Consider the following 27,807-nt stretch of genomic DNA (forward strand, 5'->3'; position numbering starts at 1 on the left):
TTCCTTTTTAAACGAGATTATGTATTTTTATTATTGGATACCAATTAAATAATCTATGACAGAGTTTATTGGCAGGCACTGTTTCGAGTGTTTGTTAAAATAAAAAATATTCTGTTCATGAAAATATATATATCTTCTGAGCAAATAATATTCTCATTGGAGATTTTTCCTATCGTCGAAAACAAGCGAGATGTACTAAACAGTTAAATCGAGAACACCCTGTGTATCAAATGATCGCATATCTGTAATGTTTCTCGTAATAAAATGACTGAAAAGTTCTGGAAATTGTTATTTATCATACATCGATGCAAAGTTCGCAGCCAACCGACACACGGTGTATATTTCGTTAATTATTTTCCCACAAATGGTAGATTACCGAGCAAAGTAAACATCGGATCAAACCTGGATATGTGTATTTTTTGTGGGAATTCAAATTGGGTTAACGCAGCTTTCCCCACCGAGGTGTGTAATTTTATAAATTAACGTTTCGAGGCGCGCGATATTCCCCGGGACACTCTAACAAATTATTATTCGCGAAGGAAAGAACATTTGTCGAATCTGTTTCTCCTCGCGGCATAATCCACTCGGTTTGAACCACGGTATCGAATAGGTGTAAACGCGGCGAAGGATTGCCAAGATTTACGGTTATCGAATGAAACTACCTGGTTACATTCGACAGCAACATCCGTAGAACGCTCGTCACCTTTTCCCCGATTTTCTGCCCTCGAAGCACGTTATTTTCCGCATTTCCACCGACAGTCCGTTACAGAAATACGTACCAGACGAAAGGGACACCGTCTGTGCCACCAACGTCGTTTATAGATCTAAATGTTCCGATGCGAGAAAGTGAAAAGAGATATCGAAGTTGCGCGTTCGCCCGTGTACCTCGTATACCGTAACCTTCTCGAGCTTTCTTCTTTTCGTGTCACACGAGATCGTTGAAACATTACGTCACGTACGATTAACTTTATTCGTTCGAAACGATTCTTCGAGACGCGTGTGCATCGTGCACGTAACACTGTGCCCTTTAAATCTGTGACAACTGTGCTCGAATCAATGATTTTCTCGACTTTCGATAAGTGATTTAATTATTATTATTACTTCATTTATGGCGTAATAAACTCTATTAATCTTGCAAGAACGATACACGCGTATAATCCGGAGAAAGAAATATTACTCGATACCAGAATGGATAACAGATATGCAGATGCAATTTTGAAAATGCATCGAAGTTCTACCGTAATCAACGCAAGAATGTTCAATGTCTCGTAAGGTTCTAGAGGAAATTTTAAATTTGTCTCAAGGTTAGACGTACAGGTAATTACGTAATCAAGGATCTTGAGAATAAATAAAAATATATAACTAAAATATTACGAAAGCTCCGAAAATAGAAAGACATCCGTGTTCGTTTCTTTGTATTCGACGGACAAGGGTTTATCCACTCGAGTAATTTGCATTAGACAAATTATTGATAAACACATCCAGAGTTAGGTCATCGAGTTACACGGTACAGATTTACTCTCACGTGGGGTGGATCTAAATCTTGAGAATAAATAAAAATATATAACTAAAATATCGCGAAAGCTCCGAAAATGGTGAGACATCCGTGTTCGTTTCTTTGTATTCGACGGACAAGGGTTTATCCACTCGAGTAATTTGCATTAGACAAATTATTGATAAACACATCCCGAGTTAGAGCATCGAGTCGCACGGTACAGATTTACTCTCACGTGGGGTGGATCTAAACACATTAACGAGCTATCGCACACGGAAAAGCCTAGGTTCGAAGCCAGCTTTACGAGACACCAATTCCCATTCCGTGCCATAAACTTGTTCTCCCTCGCCCCTTGCGTGCATCCTTACCGAGGGTAACATCCCCCGTGTGTGTATGTGTGTGGACACGCGTGTATAAGCACATTTACAGACGAATCGGGTTGTGTTTCCAAGATCAAAGTCCCGCTGCGACGAAGACCCTCCAACCCTCGACTTTTCGTATCTGGTCCCTGTCGATCTCTCGAAACTTTCGAGAAGTCGAACCTGAGCGTTCGCGCGAGCTGGATTCGCGACTAGAGTTCTTCCACCCCTCTGAATACCAGAAATCTACGAACGAAAACGAGGCTCGATCGCGAGAAACGAGGATAGATGTCTTAGGAGAATGATCGAAGTTTGCGTGTAAAAATCATCCACGTCCACACCTTTGGGAAGTAGGTACCGTTTAAAAATATTTTTACACGCTTCGCGATGATTTATTGCGTGCTTCTGTTCCTCTGGGTAGGTAAACAAACGGAGAAGATGGACAGCTGTTAACTGTCTTGTCGACAATTGGCCTCAGAAGCGGAATTGTTTCGAGTAAAAGTTTCACAGAGAGAATGTTCTATTCCTTGTTCGGTGATTTATAGGTCCGGAAAATTTGATTTCGAAATTCGAGAATGGAACAGCGTTGTAGAATATTTTCCAATGCATTGAATGCATTACGAGTGAACTTGCAACTCGAATGCATTGCAAAAGAAACAATCAATTTGAACGTACTATAAAAGAAGTGTTCAATGTGAACGCATTGCAAAAGAAGCGTCAACATATTGATTTAATTCGAGTTCAGAGAATTAGTTGTTTAATTCGCACGTGATCAGAACTCTTTCGAATATCCATCCGTTCGAAAAATGTCAATTTGAGTGAACAGCATTTAAAGTTTTCGATTTTTCTATTTCTATTTCAACGACGTTCTTTCGAAACTCGATTCTTTAGGAAAGCGTGCACTTCGATTCACAAATCGATTAAAATTTTTTCCGCTAAAGACTCCAGGGAACCTCCATTAACATCTGCACTCCCCTGTCGAGGTTCCTCGCTAAAACAGTTCCTCGAGAAACCGATCGTTTGTCGTCTTGACAGATTACGAGGGTGAACGACTAATCGACTGCTGGAACCGCCGAACCGGTCGGGATATTAGAAACGGATTCAAAACTGAATCGGTCGTTAATGGAATTGACTGTTATAAGTTTGTGTGCTCGCGTTTCGGAGCCACGGCACGGGAGGCCAACCGAGAGTTGAAACCAGTTCTGGCACGATCGAAGCTCCCGTTAATGGATACCTTCCTTTATTCAAACATCGGTGTTTTTGATTGTTTGTCTTTGTGTTAGTTAATCAGAGCAGTCTTTGGAACCGACGAGTTCGATCGAGTTGGAAGATTTCATTGTGCATTAGATTGCGATTTCGTCGTGTCGCTGTTTCCATAGATGTTGAACAACGTTAACGGCGAGCGTCTCGGGGACTATGGTAAACGAGGTCACTAGAACGAAAGCGTACCGATATAATCCGTGTCGATTCAACCCATTCACGACAGTTTCGTATTTTTCTCATCTAATACCGCTCTATAGAATGTTCGATGTAAATTGTGCAATTGATCGACGTAAAGACCGAAGCTGTTCAAGAATCGTGCCATTACTCGAAGCGAAGCCTCGCAGGGCTTTAGCACTCGTGGCCTCGCATGTAATATGTATACAGAGAGAAACGGGAAATGTGGTACAACCGAAACCGAGGTGAGATACTCGATGAAAAAATAAATAAAACACCACGTACGAAATGTTCCTGTACCACTGTCATTCGTTTACCTTCTTGACCAATCTCTGATTAAATTATTTCTCACTTTATAATATATCGTATCTCTGTACGATTAAATCTACAAAGCTATCAAAGCTCTAAAATTAAAAACACAAATCGAACGCGTTTTATTCTCTATTTTTAACTCAAAGAAATCGATTGCACAGTCGTGGAGAAACTCCAAAACGATCGAGAGCCTCGTAAAGTGATACATTTCAAAATTATTTTTATAGAATATTCTATCGTAGTTTTTTCCAATTCGAATCGAATCTGATGATCTACCGTATCCGATATTCTAAATACGAAAGGATCGTATATTTTCTCGATCGTCGGAGCGTTGAAATTTGCCGTGTCAAATGGACTGTTCGACGAGTCGATCGAGTTCCCCCTGTTTTCAATAGTCCGCCACATCGCGTTCTACGTAACAGACTATATTCCCCCGTGCTGGTTACACACCGATGATAAATGCAGATTCTTCCTGCCCCCAATCGTCGGCCTCTTCTCGTGCCTCGGAACCCCTGCTATCTGGCCCCGAGGCAATCGCTGAAGCAATTTCGACTTCTTATTGATTGCAGCTCAAGCAACTCGTGCGTGTAAGGGGCTCGAAGGCGGTCGAACGCTATCCTCGGGATTTTAAAATCGTTCCCTCGGATTGAACAAGGGGACGCCACGGAAATTATTCCACCGCGAATCCTCTCGATTTCTACGCGCTGTATTTGCCCAAGGAGCCGCGCCACGTTTTCGGATTCCTTGCAAATAATCGTGCACGAATCGAGTTCATCGTGTATTCGACATTCGAAATCACGAATTTCCCTTCGTAACTTTATTCCGTAAGCGCGAGCCACACAATATTTGTCCCTGTGGTTTCACGATCGTGTTGCAGCTGCTATATATCGTAGTCGACGAAAGAATCGATTTGTCCGGGGGAAGATGTTCGACGAATCGCAAGCCAAATACTTCAAATATTTACGATTTCGTGCTCGTCGATTTTATCATACTTTCCCCCCTTTAACTTCGTGTTACGTGGATTTTATTTCGCGAGAACTATCGGGGGAATTTTTGGTTCCATTATTTAACGCTATATAAATGGTAACTGTAGGGGTAACTGTAGATTTCTCCGTAAGAAGATATTCAAATTTCTTGAGTATATCTAAAATATCTAATCTTTTCTTATTAAGATAACCTCTCGTTTTATACAACGGAGGGCTAATATTATTTGTTGCTGTCGTTACTCACGAATATCGATAAATTCGATTCTCCAAGGTTCGATTTCGTCGAAATGGTACTCGCGAGAACAAAGACACACGCACGATACGCTCGTGCCCATCGCTACTTTCTTCGAACGCTGCCATTTTGGGTATCAGAGTCTTTGGCCAATCCTGTAAGCGAGGGTCCCCCTCGACAGGACAACCGACCGAAGATCTCTTCTAAGTTGATTCTTTCTCCGATCCACGCACAGAATAGCTAATGATATCCCACTGTTCCTGAATTCAGCATCAATTCTGGGTCCAGCCGAGAATGTCTCCATGGGAGCCTGCAGACTGGGCTTTGACCTAACCGAGACTTTCGGATGTGTATTCGATCTCGCACAGGTGGATTCGCTAAAGGTCCATCGTGTTTAACAAGAACAGAGTCCTTTGTGGTCGGTTACATAATTAATCGAAACCAGCACTAATGTACCCCATAACTAATGGAGCGCTTATTAGGAACTTTGTTCCTAGATTCGAAGTACGAGGATACGTTGGTCAATTTTGCAGTTACATCAAAAACTCTCTGTACTTTGACACTGTTCAACGATCGCACGGAATGAAGGAACTCCTCGTGCTGGATCATCCTATGGATGCTTAATTAACTCTTTCGCTGCTAACAGTGAAATATACCCATTATCTCACGAAATATACCCATTTATTCCATCGGTGACTATGATCACTCATCGTTACTTCCAGTACAAAATTACATTACGAAAGAATTTACATATTTCGACACACCTCTGAACAAAATTGCAGTATACCAAATTTTTTCTCTACAATTTCTTTCCAATCGTCCAGTCCAGTTACTAGATACACCCTGTATATTAATACAACCAGAATAAGAAACAAATAATTCACGCTCCGTTCACGATGCAACGTATAGCTCAGAGTTGGGAAGATGACTCCAGGATCGAGCGAAACAATTTTCAAAGCTCGACCGAAACTTCGGACCCAATACGGTTCGCAATTCCTACGAGAGGTAAACTTCTCAGTTTCGCGCAGTACATTTGCATCTGAAGTGCAACGCGCAGTTGCAACGTATTCGTTACCAAGCTTTACGCATCGAAAGGGTTAACGAGACGAGATTGTCGACATTCGTCCTCGACGGTGAGAAATTGACGCGCGACAGAAAGTATCGGGACTTGTCTCTCAACTTTGCAGATCGCGCGTCGAATACGACCGGGTGCGAGCCCGAGTCCCGAGATTCGCTTCTATAAATATTGAAGTCAATATTTCTCGTCCCTGTCTGCCATATTTCGCGAAACCTCGCGGTCCTCGATTTTCCAGGGGTTATTCGTTCGCGTGGAAATCGCGGCAACGTTCTCTTCCCCCGAATACAGTAAACGTGTTTCTTTTTCGAAGTTTTCCAAGATTTCGTCGCGATCTCGTCGTAGTAATCTACAAGCGTTGCTAGTTTTTATTATATTTCATCGTTTTAAACCTACACGTGTATTCTTATTATTAAGAAGATTGATGCTTCTGTCATAGACATTCTGTTGACAATTCTTCTAGAAAACAATTCTGACGAAATACAGATCTGTCGTATCGTAGTCGTCGATAGATTTTTATTTATTCCTTTCTGGTCCAACGATACAAGCTCTGCTAGTTTGTATTATATTTAATCGTTTTAAACCTACACGTGTATTCTTATTATTAAGAAGCTTGAAGCTTCTGTCATAGACATTCTGTTGACAATTCTTCTAGAAAACAATTCTGACGAAATGCAGATCCTTTGCATCATAGTCGTCGATAGATTTTTGTTTATTTCTTTCTGGTCCAACGATACAAGCACTGATAGTTATTATATTAATTATTATATTTATCGTTTTAAACCTACACGTGTATTCTTATTATTAAGAAGTTTCTGTCATAGACATTCTATTGACAATTCTCCTAGAAAACAATTCTGACGAAATACAGATTTATCGTATCGTAGTCATCGATAGATTTTTATTTATTCCTTACTGGTCCAACGAAACAGATTTCGAGACAGTGCGTGCGTAATTACTTGCGTGCACAAGTTCAGGTGCAAATAGCGCGAAAAATGAAACGGAACGTCGTTAAACGCTTTGAGAAACGTCTCGCGCGAATATTTACGCAGAGACGAGGCCAAGAAGGTGGCTTAGACGAACGGGGAGAACTTGAAAGTTAGAACGGGGCGAATTGTACGCGCGATAAAACTTACATTATGCTTGCGGTTCTTACGACGGTCGAGAGCTGCAAAATGGGCGACACACTTGCGATAATTTCACCGGCAGAAACTGCGAACCGCTTGTACGACTGAAACACAGTTTACAGTTTTACGCAGTTGCGGTCATTTATCATTACCCCCGCGTGAGAGTTCCGGAATTAAAACCTTTTTCTTTCCGGGACAAAAGAAAGGATTGCTGCTAAACGTTTTCACAACTCGCAATAAGAGAATAAACAACCTGTTGTTAATTAAAGCTCTCCCACTCCAGACCCTCCTCGGAAAATCTGCAGCTGAACGCTTCCGCGGCTGAATGGTAGAAAATGAGTAATTCGTCGTTGGTGTCGGGACAGTTTAAACTTCTCAGGATTCTCGGACGTGCTCGTTTATGGTAAATAAATGGAGATACTTTTCCCTCGGCAGCGTTCGTTATCCAATATCGTACACATTCGATTTCGATCGAACTTTGTTCGTGAACTAATTTACCCTCTTCCCCTTCTTCGACCAAGCTATCGAACACACAAACCGAGTACCCTTTAAATTCGCTACGAACCTTCCGATCGATTTACGTTAATAATTCCCATATACCCATTCTAACAATATTTAATCCCTTTTCATTGATTCTGTCATTTAGTTACCATCTTTATCGCCTTTTGTATTAGGTATTAGGATTTCCATTTATTCCGATCGCTTCAACACTTTCTAAGTGGCAAAAGATTTGCAAATTTGGATGATATTCAAAATGCCATCTCTGTATATTTTGCTCAAAAACCAATTGATTTTTATCGATCCGGCATTGAAAATTTGCACACTAGATGGCAAAAGGTTGTTGATAATGAGGGTGATTATATCATTGATTAAAAATAAAAACTCGTTAAAAATTTATGTGTTTGAATTTAATGTAAGGAAACGACATTACTTTCCGATCCCCCTAATATTACTTGAGAAAACGAATTCCTAATAAACGAAACGACTTTTATCCATCGAGTTAATTTTCAATTCCGTCCTATCGGTTGAGTCATCTTCCAGTGACTTTACCTTTCGTATTACTTGAAAAAGTGGACGCCTAATAAACGCGTTAACGACTTTTGTAAATAAACAAAGGAGATGAAAAACGTGGCGCGCAGCAAGGAGTGTCTCCTAGCCAGCGGCTTCCCATTGTAATTACAAGTCCCTCCAGGGGAAGAGATGATAACTAGATTGCTTAGCTCGACAGCTAAGGTTATTTCTTCAGTTACCAACAGCTCGTTAAGCGTTCGTTAAATCTTCACGCCGTGCCGAGCTAAGGCGTGCCCCGTTTTTCGTCCCGTTTTCACCGGGCCGTGAGCTTATTTAAGCGCCGGCACGAGAACTTGTATAATAACAAGTTAAAGTACCATACACCACTCCGTAAGTGGCTTTCACCGAGGATTATCTTGCTTCACCTGGATCCCGTGCGGGTCTCCGCCAAACACAAACACACGACTACCGTGCATCGATCGTGCTTCGACTTCGCCCGGTTTCCGGTCCTACCGATCTCGATCCACGTCGATAATCTCCTCTCGATCGATTCGATCCCCATATTTCATGCTCCTCGTTCGTACACCGTGAGTCGAAAACTGTATCTCGACACTCGCAGACGTATTATAGACGATGAACAACCTAACTCGATTTAATATTTTTCTGTTACCTATGAACGAATCAAAATGTTTCGTACGATTTTTGTAATTGGGTAAGTCAACGGTGTGTGGCATTTTTTTGAAAGGACCGAACAAATAAACGAATATGGAAAAGTGTGAGAGTACAGGGTGGACCACCTGACTCGACTCAATTGTTTTTTTTAATCGATGGACAAATCAAAATATTTTAGGTCAATGTTGAAATGGGTACAAGTACAATGAAATAGAATACTATGGAAAAGTATGAGAGTGCAATTTTCACGATGGAAAATGATTTAACTCGAGCGACTTAAGTTTTTTGATAAACTGGACGAATCAAAATATTCCGTATTATGTCAATGAAATAGAATAATATGTATCGTACCGAGAAAGTCGAGCAACCTTCTCGTCGCGTACGAGACAATTTAATTTAATAAAGTTGTGGTATTGTACGAGTCGAGCAATTTATTATACAGAGTGAAACATTTAATTCCGTGCAACATGTTCGACGAAACTGTTTCGGTAATCTGTGGTACACACGGTTATATTTGTACGTGATAAGTATATTCGTCGAAAGTTTGTTCGGTAATAATTGCTGAACACGAACGACAATGTCGCGACTCGTTTGAAACGGAACGAGCATTAAGACCCATCGATAACATAAAGTGATTGTGTCCCAAAAAAGGAAAAGTTTCCACGGACCTATGTTTATTAAAGTGGATTTCTCAACTCCCGAACGGACTAATTCTGTAAACTCGTTTCGTGTTTACATTTTGGAAACTGTTGTGCTAATAGATAACGAAGCGCAGTTGTTCGAGCGTCCGCGTGATTTTGGCTCCGGGTTTGCAAATGTTCGAAAGTTTGGTAAAATTGAAAATGAGCTCGTTCGGTCCGAAAGTTCCATCTGTTTACGATTCGACAATTCGGTAAAGTTGGAACAGTTCGACGAGTTCGGGTGGAAAATTAATGTAAATTTGCGAGTCATTTACATTATTACGCCAGTCTCTACCGGCGTATTCTACGAATGTTACGTTCCTGGAAACACAATGGAAAGTAAAAAATAACAATTCCCTCCAGTACAATCCCCTATCTGCCTTTCATGCTTCCTACGCATTAACCCGTCCCTGTTAACAGCCATCTACAGAGACGGTCGGAGCACTTACAATTAGGTCCATTCATCGACGATCGTGCCACGGACGTTCGGTGTATCGTCGTTATATCTTAATTATTTTTGTCTGGTTGTTATACGATAACACGTGCCGTGTATCATTTCCTAGATAACGAATCGTCCATCGTTCAACAACTTTCATCAAATATTACCACTATCACTAGGTACTCGTTCATTCCTTTCTGGTTCAACGATACAAGCACTGCTAGTTAACATGTACCCGTTACAACGTTGACGCAAAATATTTTGATTCGTCCATCGATTAAAAAAATAAACAATCGAGTCAGGTGGTCCACCCTGTACATTGTACTCTCACACTTTCTCCAGAAAATAATTCAAATTCCAAGATAAAAACAAAAGAAAACCTAGATAAATTCATCGAAGTAAAATATTGTACAATCTACTGCCGAAAAAAATTCAAATTTCAAGCTGAAACTGACAGAAAGAATAATTCTTCGAAATTATTGAAAAACTAGGTTCCACGCAACACGGATCGTTCATTTCTTCGTTCCTCGCGCGACAAATACAAAAGTATCGCAATTGGAACGCAAGCCACGTACAGTCGAACACGGTGGACAAATTTATTAACCTTCGTCTCGGTATCTTCGATGTAAGTATCTTCGGCCGCGGTATCGGGCCGGTTTGATCTAAATTTAAATTTCTCGCCCGAAATCCAACGTCTCGGGATCCCTATCTAAAATTGTTACCCGTTTAATATCGGTATCCTCGAGGATCTCTCTTCTCGCCGTTTCGAAGAATTAACGAAGGCTCGTGCGCGTGTGTCGCACGGCGAACTTTCGCCGCGGATTTTCGCTAAACTTTCCGACCGTCATTCTGTAAATTTCGTGTACCAGCCCCTGGAACTTTCTCCTCCTAGTAGAATTTTCTCCGCGGTCGCGCGGATAACCGCAAGAGGGTTAAATCAACGCGACGAAAAGTCCCGGGCAACCGGATGCCCGAGTTGATGCGACTGATAACGACGATTTCGTATTTGCATGCTTGATAAAAGGAAGCATCGCGAATCACCCGACTCATTTACAAGGGAAACGTATCGCGGCGGTCGAGAACAAAGGTCTGATTACGGGATCAAAGCGCAGGAAGGATAGGAACAGGAAGTGCTCTTCCGTTGAAAAGGTACACTCCCCTTCGGCCCCCTCTCGTCTGTCGGCGCCGACTGGGGCTCTCAACGCGGGTCGTAAATTTTTCAACGAGCCGAAGTCACGGTGGTATCGTTGCACCACGGTGTGTTCAACCCCCCACCCCTTCCAGTTCTTTTTTTCAGCACGAATCAGGCGCAAGAGCGAGCGCGGAAATTAACTCGAATCTCCCTTTGTGGACGCGCGCTCGTTTCCGCGCGGGATACGATTAAAGGATGGATCCTACTATTATTTACATCATCCAAATGGCGCTTCCGTTGCTTTCGTCGTTTCACCAGTCTGGATTTCGTTGGAGGACAATCGGAAACACGTGATCCTTGTCGTGGTTACGAGGAATAAAGGTCGCGCGAGAATACGCTGATTAGATGAGAAACGACACCATGTGTCTTATCGTGTACAAGGGGGTTGTTTTTTTTTTTTTCTTCGAACTGTAAGTATTCGATCTATTGTTTAGGGTAGGAAACAATATTACCGAGAGGGTGTCCAGTGAATGGGACGATGAAAGAAATTGTAAAGGAAATTTTGAACGATTTAACAAGCTCTGTTGGAGACTCTCTCGTGAAGGATGAAGTTTTTAGAAGTGCATCGATGCACTTGAAGAGTGCAATTATAATTGTTTCTTTAAATGGAACTCTATGATATTTTTTTCTATTTACGTGAATATTTTTTAAGATACTTGACTTTGTTTAACATCTGCAACGAATTCTCACATTTTTTATTATACAGTTCGTTTACCACATATTGGAATATTCCTTTTAATTCGTATTCTGATGGTATTCATTGCAATAGATGGCAGTAAATACAGTCTACAATTAGTTTGTATAATTGTTAATTAATTGTACGAAATTTGAGATATTTCACGAAATATTAACTTTTTCTACAATGTATTCCGATATTTTTAGATTCGATATGGTATGTGGAATCAATTCGTGTAAACAAAATCATAGCGTTCCATTTAAAAAACAAGTTCAACTGTATGTCAATGCATTGTATCCGAGCAGAAGGGCAATATTTTGAAACGAAGAATTCGAAAAATAGCGGATATTTTTGATCGCACCAACTATTAATAACACGGAATTGTTATCAGATTATAAAGAACATGTAGCAGCTACGCTGACCAAATAAACACGGTCAATTTTCAGTATTCTATGTTGGAAAATGCGTTGTTACGAATTTCATGCGTACAATATTTGGTTATAACTCTGTAACAAAAAGTTTACTGTTAAATTTTATACAATATACGTTTTTTCGTATTTTTGCCTATAGATTAAGTCCTTGCAGTTTATCGCGAAAAACACGGAACACCTTGCATAAAATCCGTGCAAAAATTGGGTGCATCGTTCCAGCTTTAAAATTGACAAACTTTAAATTTTTTGCACAAACGTTTGACTGAAAATATTATCCCGGCATATTGATTGGGAATTATTTAAATACGACTCGAGATAAAAATTACGATCATAGTTTTGAATTTACATAATTCTCCGCTGCAAATTCTTAACAATTTCGCTCGGTGAACTTTTTGCAAAAAGTGAAAATTTGTCGACACATGCACTAACCTGTTGCTCAATAATGGAACGCCGTTCTCGGTTATTTACGAAACACTATCGAAATCGAAACAAGTGGATAATTGATCGTCAGAGGAACGAAACTCGATATCTGTAATTCAGAAACATTTCGTTAGAAAATCGCAATATAAATTCACGCATACGTTTCCTTCCATGTACGAAATGATATACGTATTATCCCTTCCAATGCTCCCAAAATTTTGATGGAACTTCACAGGTTTGCAGAGCAGTCGAGAGTAAGAGACAAATATGTTTTTAGCCGAGGTAACTCGAGTTTAAGGCGCGAAACTATCCCCCGAAGTTTCAACCTTCTACCTTCAAAACTATCGAATATACCGAGAAAGTTTTACGAACAAATCTCGCATACTTCGCAACGGAAAATAACACGACGTACACGTCGGGAAAAAAAGGAAATTAACACAAGAACAAAAAAAAAAACCTACCTTACAAACTCGACGCACTTGCAGGGACGATATCGCGAATTATTTTTACTTCGAATGCACCGTTGTTACCATCGTATCGATATCCCACGTCCAATTTCACGCGAGAAAGAATTCGAACAACGCTCTCGCAAATAATCTAAAAACGTTCCCGTATCGCGTGTCCCGATTCACCTTATACTCGACGCTGTAATTTCCCCCTCGAACTTTCATTCCAATTAAATCTCCAATTACGTAAATAAAAAACGAGACATCTTCGAACGACGAAACAACGTATCCCTTTGCTCGTGTTTCAACGGTAGTAGCAACGGTACAATTGAAATGCACACCTGTGCGGAACGGTACACGGTAGAGCAATAATTTACACAATGGCAGAAATTAATAGTCGCGCGGCGATGGTGTTTCTTACGGCGTTGTAGCCGTACACGCGTAGGTGACATGCTCCAAGTGTCGCGATTCCGGCGGTTGCCGATGGAATTCCGTTTCCGCGTACACGCGCGCCACATATTCCGTGGAAACCGTCGCGAAGCCTCTGAACAATTTTCCCTCGCAGCAATCTCGGGCTTCCCGCCATCGATTGTTGCGCCAAGTTTCCTCGTTGTGGGACGCGCGAACGATTGCGTCCGCGACAATGCCGAGTGCGCGCCAACGGATTAAGAAAATCTCGAGCGACTGACATCGAAGCAATTCACCAAACCGACGGGAGGTAGCTGCAACTCGGTACGCGTCAGCAATTCCGTATCGAAACTGTTCACCGTCTTCGGCAGGTGATCTTGAGAGGTGCATCGAGTCGATCGAAACGTTGCTTTCGTTACTCTTCACGGTTGGGATCTACGTTAACAACACACGCGGTCTTTACACCGAACTCGATCCAACCGGGATGACAATCGGAAAATAATTATTCAGGGGAAATTACGACACGTTGAAGGGTATCGAATCGATAATATCGAGATTTAGTATTTTTTCTAAAGTAGTGTCTGATTTAAGGGAAAGTTTTAAAATTATTCGTTATCGAGCTGAATTTCGAGAATATTTTCTTTTTAAAAAGATAATATGGAAGATTTTGTTACTTTGCAATATTTTATACTACTTTTTCTTGGTTTTATTAAGTGTTGTATGCGTAGATCATTTTGTTTGTATACCTAAATTTGCATTTTGTCATATTGATACTAGACAAAGAGAAATCACAACTGTTGGTAAATTAATAATAATGATAGAGAAAAGAACTTACGAAAATTCTTATTCGTTGCATACTTGAAGCACAATTCTTCCCCCCTCTAATGTATCGGTCTCTGTTAATTCGTTTCGAATCGTCACATTGATCCTAGACAAAGAGAAATCACAAGTTAGTAAACTAATAATAATAATAGAAAAAAACTTACGAAAATTTTATTCGTTGCATATTTAAAGCACAATTCTTCCCTCGTCGTAAAGTACTCTAATGTATCGGTCTCTGTTAATTCGTTTCGAATCGTTACATTGATCCTAGACAAAGAGAAATCACAAGTTAGTAAACTAATAATAATAATAGAGAAAGAACTTACAAAAAATCTTATTCGTTGCATACTTGAAGCACATTCTTCCCCCGTCGTGAAGTACTGTAATGTATCGGTCTCTGTTAATTCATTTCGAATGGTCACATTGATCCTAGACAAAGAGAAATCACAAGTTAGTAAACTAATAATAATAATACAGAAAGAACTTACGAAAAATCTTATTTGTTGGATACTTGAAGCACAATTCTTCTCTCGTCGTAAAGTACTCTATCGGTCTCTGTTAATTCGTTTCGAATGGTCATATTGATCCTAGACAAAGAGAAATCACAAGTTAGTAAACTAATAATAATAATACAGAAAGAACTTACGAAAAATCTTATTTGTTGGATACTTGAAGCACATTCTTCCCTTGTCATAAAGTACTCTAATATATCAATCTCTGTTAATTCGTTTCGAATGGTCACATTGATCCTAGACAAAGAGAAATCACAAGTTAGTAAATTAATAATAATGATACATTAAAAAACTTACGAAGAATCTTATTCGTTGCATAATTAAAGTACATTCTTCCTCCGTCGTAAAATACTCTAATGGTCTCCGTTAATTCATTTCGAATCGTCGATACATGTAAATTATCGGTACAAAACGCATGGTGAATTCTGGTCCCCCGTGTGGAACCATTCAAAGTATGATTTTCGTCGGTAGCGTTCACGGTGTTGAGGGAGAATTTACGGTATCGCGAGATAAAAAAGGCGTCTGTTCGTCGAGCGACTCGTTTCTTTCTCGCCCTGTGGTACACGTTCCGGTCCCCACCGAAGGGCGAAGAGTAGGGCCGGAACAGAGGTGCGCGAAAGCGGATAGCGACACGTATTGCGTTTACAGAGCGGCGAAAAAGCGCGCGAGGAGCACGTAACAAAATGTAATTTCGCCAACGACGGTGTACACGGCGTACCCCATGGGAGCCGCTACGTTAAAACGAGAGCGACGCCACGGACGAAATGTTGGGTCGCGCGACCGCGACTGTAAAAATCCCCCTGTTGTCGATAAAAATTGCCTTCTAACGAGACTGACTACGAAAAACACGAGCGAACGCTCCGGTGCCTCGGGAATCGCCGTATACACGACCCACCCTTCGGGAACTACTGTTCCATGCAACCGAAGACTGTCGATATGTGCATTTTATTGTGCACCCCCAACTACAAATACAATCCACCGGGCCCCTATTTTTTCACTCGTTCTTCCATTGGCTACGTTTGCAGATAATCGCCCTTCTTTCGTTTCTTTTGTATGTATATGTGTGTAGGAATTATCTGTTGCTAACAATGGTGGTTATTATGAAATAAAGGTGAATGCAGTTTTAGGATACACGTGTACAGATTTACGTATACGGTGGTCATACCATGTGTCTGATCATAGACGAGTTGTACTAGTCGAACACTGCAGTAATGTAGAATTCAGATAGCAACCATTTTGTTAATAGTAAGCTCAGACTATTGGTAGAGTGATCAAATTAAAGTTCGATCCTTCCATTTTCTTTCCATTATGGTAGATTTGATTGTGGTTGATATATAAGTAAGGAAATCGTCACTTGAAGAGGGGGTTGTCATGGTCCATGATCAGACAAGTAGTATTACCCCCGTCTGTGGTCAGACAGGTAGAATTATCCCGACTATGGCCAGACAAGTAGAATTACTACGACGGTGGGTGGGCAAGTAGTATAACTCCCGTCTAATGGTCAGACAAGTGGCATAACCCCCTCCCATGGCCAGACAAGTAGAATTACCCCCGACTATGGCCAGACAAGTAGAATTACCCCCGAATATGACCAGACAAGTATAATTACCCCCGATTATGACCAGACAAGTAGAATTATCCCGTCGGTGGCTGGACAAGTAGTATAACCCCTGTCTGTGGTCAGACAAGTAGAATTATCCCCGCCCACGGACAGACAAGTAGAATTGTCCTGTCTGTGATCAGACAAGTAAAATTTCCCCGTCTATGATCAGACGAGTAGTCTGCACTACTATAATGGCTACAACATCGTTAAAAAATCATAGCACGAGTTTCTGGAGCAGTAGATTATTAACTACAATTTTTAGAAGATTAAAACTTAACATAAAATATAATCATGGTTGTAATCGTTGGATTCGTGAGAGATATTGAATGCAACAGTAACGATAGGACTTCAATGATAAATAATAATTAATCGTCCAATTTGTTTTCTTTCAGCATCCAATCCTACGGAGAAACTTTACAAAAGTTTCTGTTTTTCTTTTTTAATCGTTTAAAAGTTAATCAATCGTTAAATCAAAAGTCGTTTAATCTTTCCCATTTAGGGATCAATTTTTCCACGCAGATCGGCTCGCGCGAGCTACCGACCAATCGTCGTGCGTTTTTCGCGGATACGAAGACATTCGTTGTCGTTCGCTCTGTCGAATATGACCGATCATTCTTACTCCTTGGAAGTTTCGATTAACCCACGAAAAACAGCACTCGATGCCAGCCAGCGCCGCGACCGGATAAAAAAAAAAACAAGATTGAGTGGCCGCCGATGGAAGTTTTCTTCCAGGCGGTGACACGTATGCGCGGGGGTATCTCCGTGCTTGCGATTCGATGATGAACGACTCGGTTCTGTCGGCGTCGCGATAGACAATGCAAAAAACCAGACGACGAGTTGGATCAATTCTCCTGTCGTAGTGGCAACCACCCGCTTGCCACCGCTTCAACACAGTCCGATAGTCGTCGAAGCTATGTTAACACGTGAAGCGATCATTTTGTTTATCTTTCGTTTACAACCAGCTGGATGGTCATCCTGAAATATCCTTGCATCGAACATTTTTGTTTCATTTAAAAAACGTAACCGAAAGAAATTGATCTATCATTAAATTTCGAAAGAAATTAACCACTCGAAACGAAGAAGTCGAAAGTAGTTGTAATACGATAAACTTCAATATTAGGTCATAGATTGTAAAAGGAAGAAGTGAAAGTCTATCAGAAGTCGTAAAATTTTGTATGAAATTGTAAGTTGGTCATATATTGACATTCTTTTCGGGAAGAAAACATGTCATTCTTCTCGTCATTGTTTCCCTTTGGTAAAGTCAAAGAAATTATAACAGCATCGACAAGAGGAAACTACTCGTTTGATTTTCGCGTCATTTTTTCTTGCCAGTGTATTCCCCAAATATACGAAAAGATCCTTTGTTGCCCACTGACAGAGAATTTATGAGAAAAGAATTACCGTAAAAATCCTTTCGTACTGCACTAATTAGCGTTTCTTTTTTTTTTCATACGAAATCCGTTTTCCTCGCGGAAAAAATACCAGTGTATACCTAACTAATGCACAATGGTTTACGAAGAAATGTTGCTAGAAATTGCGCCATGAAAGTCACATTTTCACTCGTTTCTTTTAACACTGTTCAAATGACCACTGAATTATCGTATTGCACCGTATTTATCAATATCGATAAAAATGATATTCGGTTAAATTTTGCATCGTCTAAAAGTTCAACGTCGGTCATTGGTGATCGACGTGACGCTCGAAGGATTAAACTTTAATCGTAGATCGATTTCACTGTCAGAAAAAATTGATCGCACAGAGTGTCTCTTTGCGAGATATTTTCACGAACGCTCGGAGCAAATCTGAAGTCTTGTCAGAGAATTTACAAGCCTATTTCGAGTCTCAGAACCAACAAGTTCCAACAAGAGACCCAATTCGATCGTAATTAAGACTTTTGGATGGACTCGGGTGCATTTAGCGCACAAGCTTGCACAAGTATAAGTCCTGAAACAATTTGTTCGGAAGATACGGTTCCTTTGAGTTATTAACGCGTCGACCTCTCGAAATAGCTCGATCGTTTAAAGCGATCGCTCGACGAGGGGAGAATAAATTTTCGAACACGGAAGCAGATACTCGATATTGCTCGTTTTTCTTTCAACTCTTTGGTATTAAATTTCGTTCACCGTATTCGAGAATTTTCACCACACCACGAGGACAAGAAATGTTCAATAGCCTTTTCGACCGAACCAACGCCGGGTCTCTTTAGAATCTTAAACGAAATGCACTGGTAAACTCGCGCATCGTTTCGAAGCTCTTATTAACTCGAACGAGCTTCCCTAGAAACAATCTTCCGAATAATGCACATAGAAGTTACAGCGAGCTGAGCTACACGACACGATGGTGGGAGAAAATCGTAACAGTGGAACGAAGAAAATGCAAACGGAAACGAGTTAACGATACGAGGGAAACTAAACAAATTAATAAGAAGTTCCTCTATTTAAGACGCTTAAGTTGCGTCCAAGTTCAACCTTTTAGGTGAATCACGATCTCTCTCTCTCTCTCTGTGCCAAAAGATGGACCACTTCGCGCCACGAAGTTCAACAAGAAAGTTATGCCGATACCATTAATACATTCTCGACGAACTTGTGGTAACGAAGTTATCGAAACACCCGGTACACTTTGTGTTACGTTAATGCTATATTGACTCATTATGAAACTACAAACTGTGAATTCGATGCGAAAAACTACACAACGAATTACGTGTTGCGTTTCAAATCGAGCATTCATTGACTGCAAAATTGTAATCAGCAATTTTGTTCAAAACAGTACGCTTCAAACTCTGTAGAAAGTTTTGAATAAATATTCCAACTGTGTTTAAAAAAATTTCGAAACATTGGAAGAGAAAAATGACAAAGTTATATCACTTAACGTGTACGATTTCAACATGTCGCGTTAGAAGCGTACCAGCGTGCATAATAAATGATCGAGATATACCAACATACCGCATCGCATCTTCCTTGTATTCGGTATTATTACGCGACGTCGTACATCGCATCTTCTCTCCATTACCGTAGCTTCTGGAACATTAATTCCAGACATATGGCTGCAACATTTGTTGCGTTACGAGTTCAGATATAATGGGGGAAAAGGACGCGTTAAAATTGTCCGTGGAATATCGTCGAACACGAGTTTTGAACTTTAATGCAGCTACATTTGAAACGCGAGACGCGTTTAGCTCCTGGAATTTTCCATTTCCAATTTCTCGACAACCGACCTTCCACCCTCAGTGTCTCTTACCCCTAAGGGTTCTTACCCCTGGCAATTTTTTAGCCCCAACGATTTTTTACCGCTAACGACTTTTCCTTAGTTTCCACACAGATCCTAAAATTAGTCACGCTCTAGACTTCGAATCGTTACACTTTCGACAGTTATATTCGAATCATTTTGCTATACATAATCACGGAATCTTTATTTGCAATGGTTTCTCGATAAATTGTTTTCTATTATTCGGAATTTTTTGAAATTTTCAAGTGTCTCTTACCACTAAGGGTTCTTACCCCTGGCAATTTTTTAGCCCCATTTTTACACTTTCGACAGTTATATTCGAATCATTTTGCTATACATAATCACGGAATCTTTATTTGCAATGGTTTCTTAATAAATCGTTTTCTAATATTCGGAATTTTTTTTAATTTTCGAGGACTCGTGCACGGTTGAAATCGGCTAACTTTCTTTGAAAAAGAAAACGATTTTGTTTCTGGAAAAGAATCTTCTTATAGGAAACGTTTGGAATTGTTTCGAGCTGTAAAAGAATAATTACAAGGAAAGTTAACAATCTTTCTCCTCCCTTTGCAAGATTTTCTACAATTTTGCCACTTCCGCTGTTGCACACCCACCGATTAAAAATTTCGATAGTTTTCCACAGGATAAACACGACACGCGGAACTCGTCGAACAATCAAACGTAAAACAAGTAGTTTTGTACAGTGTCCCAGAGGGAAACCGAATAACTTCACCGGAATGTTTGGTAACTTGTTCCGAATCAAAAAGGTCGTATACACTACGGGTCTCGGTTAATTTGTTTTTGAAATGATCGTTGTTTACTTTGCCCGAGTATCGCGCAAAATGCGAGCCAAGGGCGAGTAGTAGCAGACTGTTGCAAGTGACGGCATCGTAAATGAAATTACTAGAATGGAGTGGCAACGATTGTTAAAACTTCGAATAAATTTACGTTTGCGGGACGACGAGGTAGTTTTGAAACTGTTTTAACCTACTCGTGTAACAAAAGATAAGAAATACGCGAGAAATAAATACCTACAATTCTGTTCCAGTTCACGTGAAATATATTGTTTGAAATTAATAAAAAACGAGTGGACCTGGAACCTATGATGCGTATAAGCTTTCCTCCTTTTAATTAGTCAAATATGGTTTTCTGATGCAAGTACTATGCAGAGATTGTAAATTGCCAAGTCCCTACAAACTTAACAAAAGGCCCTTGTCTAACTAAAGATCTCCATATTCAGTTGCATCAGAACGGTCATATTGCAGAACAACTAAAGAAACACAATTTCTCGTGTTTATGTACAAAATTTGTGAAATCTAGATAAAGTTAAAATTCACAGTACAGATCTCGACGAAAATAAAACACACTCCAAAGAAGAATGTTAAATGGTGATCAAACTTTAAATAGCTTCAGCTCTCAGAATATCGATCTGACGTTACTCCGATAATTCTAAATCCACAATTATTTTCTAAAAATACTATAGAGACATTAAAACCAGAAAGCGGATGAAAACAGGTGTGGGAAAACATCTCGTCGAATATCCAGCGTGTTCGCGTCGTCGCACAGTACCTTGCGAGCATTTATCCGGAACGACCCTCGACGAAACAATTCACTCGCGATTCTTAGCGAAAATACTCGCGTCGCTCTTGGACGATTCACCGGTTACATCGCGCTTCATCGATGAACCGAGAGAGTGCATTTCCAGACGGATCGGTGTAACCGATCGTGCACGATATATCCGAACGACAACGTGTATCGTTTTCACCTAGCCATCCCCACCGAATCGAGGGTTGATAATTGAAGGGTCCTCGTCTCGACCGATCTCCTCGAAACGAAAACATTGTAGAACGTTCAACTTGCTCGATGAAACGCGCGGCGAAAGAACAAACAGCCCACCGTTTAACGAGGGATGCGATAATAAATTGCGATCGTTCGAGCGCGTGAGCAAATACTAGCGGAAAATTGAAGACAAATATATTTTTAACGCAGTTTCAAACTTTCGTTACAGCGGTCCGAGGTGGATCGTGGAAGGTGGGTCAAACTCGTGTACGCGCGATGTCCAGTATTTTTTTTTTTTTTTTTTTTTTCTCTCTCCGGAATTGTACCCCAGCGAGCCATAAGGGGCTTCGCTATCTTCATCCCCTGGTACCCGCACTAGGGGGAAAAAAAAGCTCGCTACAATGATCGAGCCGCAAAATACTGCTCGGCCGAATTGCGACCATTGTCGATGGGACCCGGTTAGCCCTTGTACTTACCGGCCAATCCTTCGAAAATACGCGCAGAGGGGCGGATCTAATCATCGAACACCCCCAAGGGGACGAATCGAGGAAACAGGGTTTTCGGAGTCAATGACTCTCTGTCGCGTCTACCTTCTATCCCCAGCGACTGGATTTCTGTCAGTCGGGATTACCTTTTTTGTCATTCCTGTCACGCGTGTCTCTCTCACAGACTTCGCCACCCATCTACCCCGGTCGTCTTCCTTACACACCCTCCGTCGCGTTTTTTTCCCGCGGAGAAGATATTTCAGAGAAATTCCCCTACACACGATCGGGACGATGTTCGACGGATCGTTCGGTTTGCAAACTGGAAACGAATCTCGCCTCTATATCGATTCGATGTTCGGGTCGCGAGATAATTTTCACTCGAGAAGAATCGAGATGTTCAGCATTTGGTCTTCTCGTTACTATTGGGGATTATGGTGGCTAGAAGTGTGCAAGGTTCTTGAAAATATATAGATCTCGAGATTTGAGAGATTTCGAAAGTATCTCGTTCGAATATATCGAGATTCTCGGATATATGGAATATTTTTACAAATTTCAGAACTTATTTAAATGATTACTTTTAAATATTATACAAGAGCAATGTGAGCCAAGAGCAGACGATGTTTCGTCTGTTCGACAGTATCCCAATATCGATCGTAGCAACAGGATTAATCGATTGATAATTTCATAACGAATTCCAGAGTATCGTAATTCGGTACTGTTATATTTCGTCTCGTGTACGATGTTTGAAATGTCGAGTTACCGGTCGGTCGATTCACTTTGTTCGAACGTTGCAGATGATCGTTATCCGGAAACAGATTTCAATTTCGCGTTAGCCCTTCCTCGAACGTCTACATTCGCACGGTATCGAATCGTGCGACGTCTACGGAAACGCGATACATCGAGGGGTTGACACACGTAGTGGGCATTAACTTGTCTTTCACTCCTGTTGCACCCTATACCACCCCCCTTTTTCCACTTACCTTCCTTTCGTTCCGCTAGTTGGCCGGGAACGGAAAGTTTCTTTTCAGGCCCGTTTCACGTGGACGGATGGCTGATCAATTTCGCTCCGACTGCGTCCCCGTTAAAGTCACTGCGACGGCGACGAAGTTTCGATTTCTATCATAATGGCAGCACGCGTCATTGTGTGTCCAGAGGACAAAAAAAAAAAAGAAGGAGAAACGTCGAGGAACGAACCAGGGTTGGAACCAGTCGTGGAACTTTTCCGTATTCGAATGTTCGAATGTTTGAATACACTTCGGTGATTCGAGTACTCGGTGAATGGAGCTCGAGTTCTGTTCGAATACTCGAGCGTTCGTATATCTTGTATTATGTGCCTTGTGTACAAAAATTCGAGTAGGTTCGAATACTCGAATATTCCGATAATGATTTTCGAATATTGAAATATTCCGATAACGATACTCGAGTATTCAAATATTCTGATAATGATATTCAATATTCAAATATTCTAATAATGATATTCAATACTCAAATATTCCAATAGCGATACTCAAATATTCTAATAGCGATACTCAGATATTCAAATATTCCAATAGCGATACTCAGATATCCTAATATTTTAATAGCGATACTCAGATACCCAAATATTCCAATAGCGATACTCAGATACTCAAATATTCCAATAGCGATACTCAAATATTCTAATAGTGATACTCAGATATTCAAATATTCCAATAGCGATACTCAGATACCCAAATATTCCAATAGCGACACTCAGATACTCAAATATTCCAATAGCGATACTCAAATATTCTAATAGTGATACTCAGATATTCAAATATTCCAATAGCGATACTCAGATACCCAAATATTCCAATGGCGACACTCAGATACTCAAATATTCCAATAGCGATACTCAAATATTCTAATAGTGATACTCAGATATTCAAATATTCCAATAGCGATACTCAGATATCCTAATATTTTAATAGCGATACTCAGATACTCAAATATTCCAATAGTGATTCTCAAATACTCAAATATTCCAATAGCTATACTCAGATACCCAAATATTCCAATAACGAAACTCGAATACTCAAATATTCCAATAGCGATACTCAGCTACTCAAATATTCCAATAGCAATTCTCAGTTACTCAAATATTCCAATAGCGATTCTCAAATACTCAAATATTCCAATAGCGATACTCAGATACCCAAATATTCCAATAACGATACTCAAATACTCAAATATTCCAATAGCGATACTCAGATACCCAAATATTTCAATAACGATACTCAGATACTCGAATATTCCAATAGCCAAACTCAGATACTCAAATACTCCAATAACGAAACTCAGATACTCAAATATTCCGATACTAATATTCGAACACTCAAATGTCCCGCCAATAACACCCGACTACTCGAATACTCGATGTAAGTTCGTAGCGTTCGAATTCCGGCAAGATATTCGAACAGTCTCAGGCCTGGAACAAACGCGAGTGGAAAATTGTTCGTCGAGATATGATATCCAACCAGAACTGTTTCGCGCGTGAGAAAAAGCGTGTGCTCGGGGCCACGTCCAGGGAAAAATACTATTTCATTCTGTCACGCGAAACTCGAATTAATTCTTTCGTCGGAACATGCAACGACACCCATTAACGGTGTACGGCGCGCAGAAACAACTATATTGGCAGCCGTTTCAGTTCGGTAATGATCACGCTGGCAATTTAATAGCCGTGTAATTAACATGCAGAGCGCATCCGAAATGCGTTCCGCTATTAATGAACGCAATCGAGGAAGATTAAACAAAATTCGGTCGCGTTATCGCGTTGTTGGGCGCGCCGATTGGGATCGCCTTCGGTCGGACCACAGTTTCACCACCGAGCGAAATTTCCTGGCTCGTGAAATTCGTCAAGAAATCGCCCTTGGGATGTGAACATTCGCGCGTGCATTATCCACACCCAATTTACCACGCGTGAATTCAATTTCTCTCGATTGCTACCCTCGACTCTCAAGGTCCCCGTTTAAACGCGATCGAATTCGTTCTCTCAACAGGTGTGCCCCTACAATTGTAATTAATCGATTTTAAGAATCTAAGAAAAAATCTTTTCTTGTAAAAAGAAGTTTTTCCCATTTCAAAGAATCCTGTACCCTTTCCACATATACTGTGCAAAGCAAATAAATATCATTCGACGTGGTAATTACTTCTTAAATTCGCAGCTGGTAAATTGTTTGCTTTCGATCCGGACGAAAAATGGGGAAATTATTTCCACGAGAACGAAACGGAACACGGACGTCAATTTTCCGTGAAATAATATTTCGTGAACCGGGAGGGCTACGTCGGTCCTTCGAACCGCGTACCATTACCCTTATTCCCCTGTTTTTTTATCCCCAGATTTTTTGCATTCCTCGTTTTCCGAACTTTAATCGCGTAAATATCAAACCCACACCATGGAAAAAATGTCCAGCTCATCGTCGTCGCCGAAAACGGAGGAAGCTATTTTCGAAGTGGCGCCAATTGTTCGCGAATCCTCGGCGTGTGTCCCTCCCCCCAACATCGTTCTCGTTTTTCCTTTTTTCGCTTTTCGTCGGTTTTTGTCAAGACGCCAGAGACAGTAAAGCTCGCGACGGAATATCATAAAAGCGCTATTAGCGAATCTGACGCGATCTGCTATGCAGATTAATCGTATTCCCTGACCCGCCTTGCACCGCGGCTGAAGAATATCGCCAAGGGATATTAGGTATGCACGGCGCGACGCCGCGACCATAAATCAATTTGTATCCCGGCCCGTAATGTGTTCATAATTCATGCTTAGCCTAACAGGACTATACGTAAGCGGTGAAAAATTAATGCGTCGAAAATAGCGATCGCTATCCGGTCTTATTATCACCGATGCCTTTCCACGAGCTTTTCGTACACACACTCTGGAACAAACGTTCCTTTATGGTCGCGTTTCGCGTTGTTCTCTCGGCGAGAGAAACCTAAACGTACTCTCGCTTCTCAGAGTCGAGATCACGTACCAGAGACGCGATTCGATGAGTTTGTAGAGGCTAGTCGTGCAACCGAGTGTAAGAATGCATGGGGATGAAAGAGAATACATGTGGCTCGGAGAAAGTGAGGTGTGTTTGGAAAAGACGAACGATTAGGTGACCGAGTGAGAGAGACTGAGGAATAGAACGAAAGAGAACGAATGGGGATGACTGTATAGAGTGCGAAAGGAACGTTTGACAGTACAGTGTGTCCAGAAGTTAGGACAGGACAGTGTGTCCTGAGTGTAAGAGTATGACTGAAAAGACGCAATAAGACGAGACAGTTAAAAGACGCACTAAGACGAAAGACCTGTAGCGGCTAGCCGTACACCTTGACGAAACTGGCGTGCAAGCAGCAAGCATGGTTTATGGCTCACGCGTCAACCAAAGCTATTTGTGAGGAAGCATATTCTTCGAAACTTTCACCAGGCATGTTTCACGTAGCTTTCTCGTCGCTGACTCAATAGCTAATTGCAGGAGTCGTAAACCAAGGGCTCTGGAAGTCACGTGAGGCCCAGAGGGCTGCACACGGTTAGTCACGTGTAGCAGGCTGGAATGAAGCCTCGCTACGTCACCAAACTTTCTCGCTCCCCTCTCGAGCTGGTCTTTCCGAAAAAGCGCGAAAATCAGCGCTAGGAATAGGCAAGAGTGAGGATAGGCGATGTAAGAAGGAGAAACGAGTCTCCAAAAGAGCTTTCTCCTGACGAGTCTTTATCGAGTGCAGTTCACACCCGTGACAGTACGTATTCGCGAATCTACATCCATCTGTATACAAGTACGACCGAGTAAAACACCGTGATCATAAAACGGATACTGAACACGTAGTTATTCGTGGTAACTTATAACGAGTACGACATCCTTCGGGTTCCTTTTTTGAATTTTTCCACCGAGACGAAACACAAACGAGGTGTTCAGAATTTGAAAAGAGAAACCAGTGATTCGGAGCACAAATTTTCGAGTACAATTGTCGCATATATCGAGGTAAGAATCCTCGTGGCTTGACCAGTGCGCGATGTTAGTTTTAAAATGCTTCGGTGTCGGTGAATTCCAAGCGGAGCGTACAGGGAATTTTAGAGCGTCGGGAAGAGTAACGAGAGAACCGTTATCTCTGTTTAACGAATACATGCAAAGTGCACACGTGACTTCAAAGGCGAATTTAAACGAGATACAAAGACACGAATAAAAAAAAGAGTAAATCGTCCACCGTGAAAATTCGCCAACGCTCTTCAACGTTTACCGAAACGATTGCTTCGAACGTGTGTACACGTAAATGCTCGAGGATCGAACAATTTTCTGTAACTGTTAATCTTCACGTTGCACGTGATTGGTTTTATCGCTGACAGTGACCAGGCCTTGTCAAGCTGGTCGTGGCGATAGCAGGACTTAAGACGACCGATAGAACTTCCCTGTTATGAAAGCACACAGTGAAATAGAACGCGCGCGTACCGCTCTGTTATTTCGATTCCTACGAAGGTTGGCACAGGCGAAATTAACAGCAAATCGTGACGAACATCTGTTCCAGTGATCTCCCACCGCACGTATAATCCTCTGAACGTCCACGTGCTTCAAGTACGTACGAATAAAACGTACACAGTGGCCCGTTTGTCTTTCGTTAATTTGAGTAATCTTGTCGCTGGTGGCGCAAGAGGACCACTTTCCTTATTAATGGACCGATTATATTTTTTGAGTGTACCACCTTCAATAGGGGACACGATTCTTTTTTTTTCCAGTAACCCAATTCCTCGTGCACAAGAACTTTAAGCACATCATTTTCGATTTATCGTCGATTTCTATTCAAATCGAGAAAAATAATTATTTGAACGATTGTGTATCATTTTCTACGCCGACTCTTCGTTCAAAATTTCACAAGTTAATCTATCCATTAATTTACTACAGTACACTTCCATATTTAATGGGACAAAGTTCTACAAATATCGTTTAAAGAAACGATAAATTGAAGCGACAATAATAGACCAAATAAATCGAGAAAAATC

The 27,807-nt window shown here is 41.0% G+C and overlaps 2 protein-coding genes and 1 long non-coding RNA gene across 4 annotated transcripts in view; 1 reads left to right on the forward strand and 2 right to left on the reverse strand.

Annotated features, from left to right (window-relative positions):
- LOC143152089 (uncharacterized) overlaps positions 1-14,260 on the reverse strand; it is a 59,795-nt gene extending 45,535 nt beyond the window's left edge. Inside the window, exons 1-4 of one of the 2 annotated variants that reach the window (XM_076321787.1) lie at positions 14,234-14,260; positions 13,006-13,833; positions 12,554-12,653; positions 12,071-12,199 (exon numbers count right to left, since the gene is read on the reverse strand). In XM_076321787.1, the coding sequence (XP_076177902.1) occupies positions 13,408-13,833; positions 14,234-14,254 (447 nt within the window). In that variant the 5' untranslated portion in view covers positions 14,255-14,260 and the 3' untranslated portion in view covers positions 12,071-12,199; positions 12,554-12,653; positions 13,006-13,407. Of the gene's footprint in view, positions 1-12,070; positions 12,200-12,553; positions 12,654-13,005; positions 13,834-14,233 lie in introns of those variants that run through there. The other variant, XM_076321786.1, reaches the window with a different exon arrangement.
- Positions 1-27,807, forward strand: part of Tei (irregular chiasm C-roughest protein teiresias) — a 516,885-nt gene that overhangs the window by 410,033 nt on the left and 79,045 nt on the right. The gene's annotated exons all lie outside the window — the stretch shown is intronic.
- Positions 14,708-27,807, reverse strand: part of LOC143152091 (uncharacterized) — a 246,441-nt gene continuing 233,341 nt past the window's right edge. Inside the window, exons 4-5 of the long non-coding RNA XR_012993498.1 lie at positions 14,867-14,969; positions 14,708-14,807 (exon numbers count right to left, since the gene is read on the reverse strand). This is a non-coding gene — a long non-coding RNA (uncharacterized LOC143152091). The remainder of the gene's footprint in view (positions 14,808-14,866; positions 14,970-27,807) is intronic.

This window comes from Ptiloglossa arizonensis, chromosome 10 (genome assembly GCF_051014685.1).
Source record: "Ptiloglossa arizonensis isolate GNS036 chromosome 10, iyPtiAriz1_principal, whole genome shotgun sequence".
Taxonomy (NCBI): domain Eukaryota; kingdom Metazoa; phylum Arthropoda; class Insecta; order Hymenoptera; family Colletidae; genus Ptiloglossa; species Ptiloglossa arizonensis.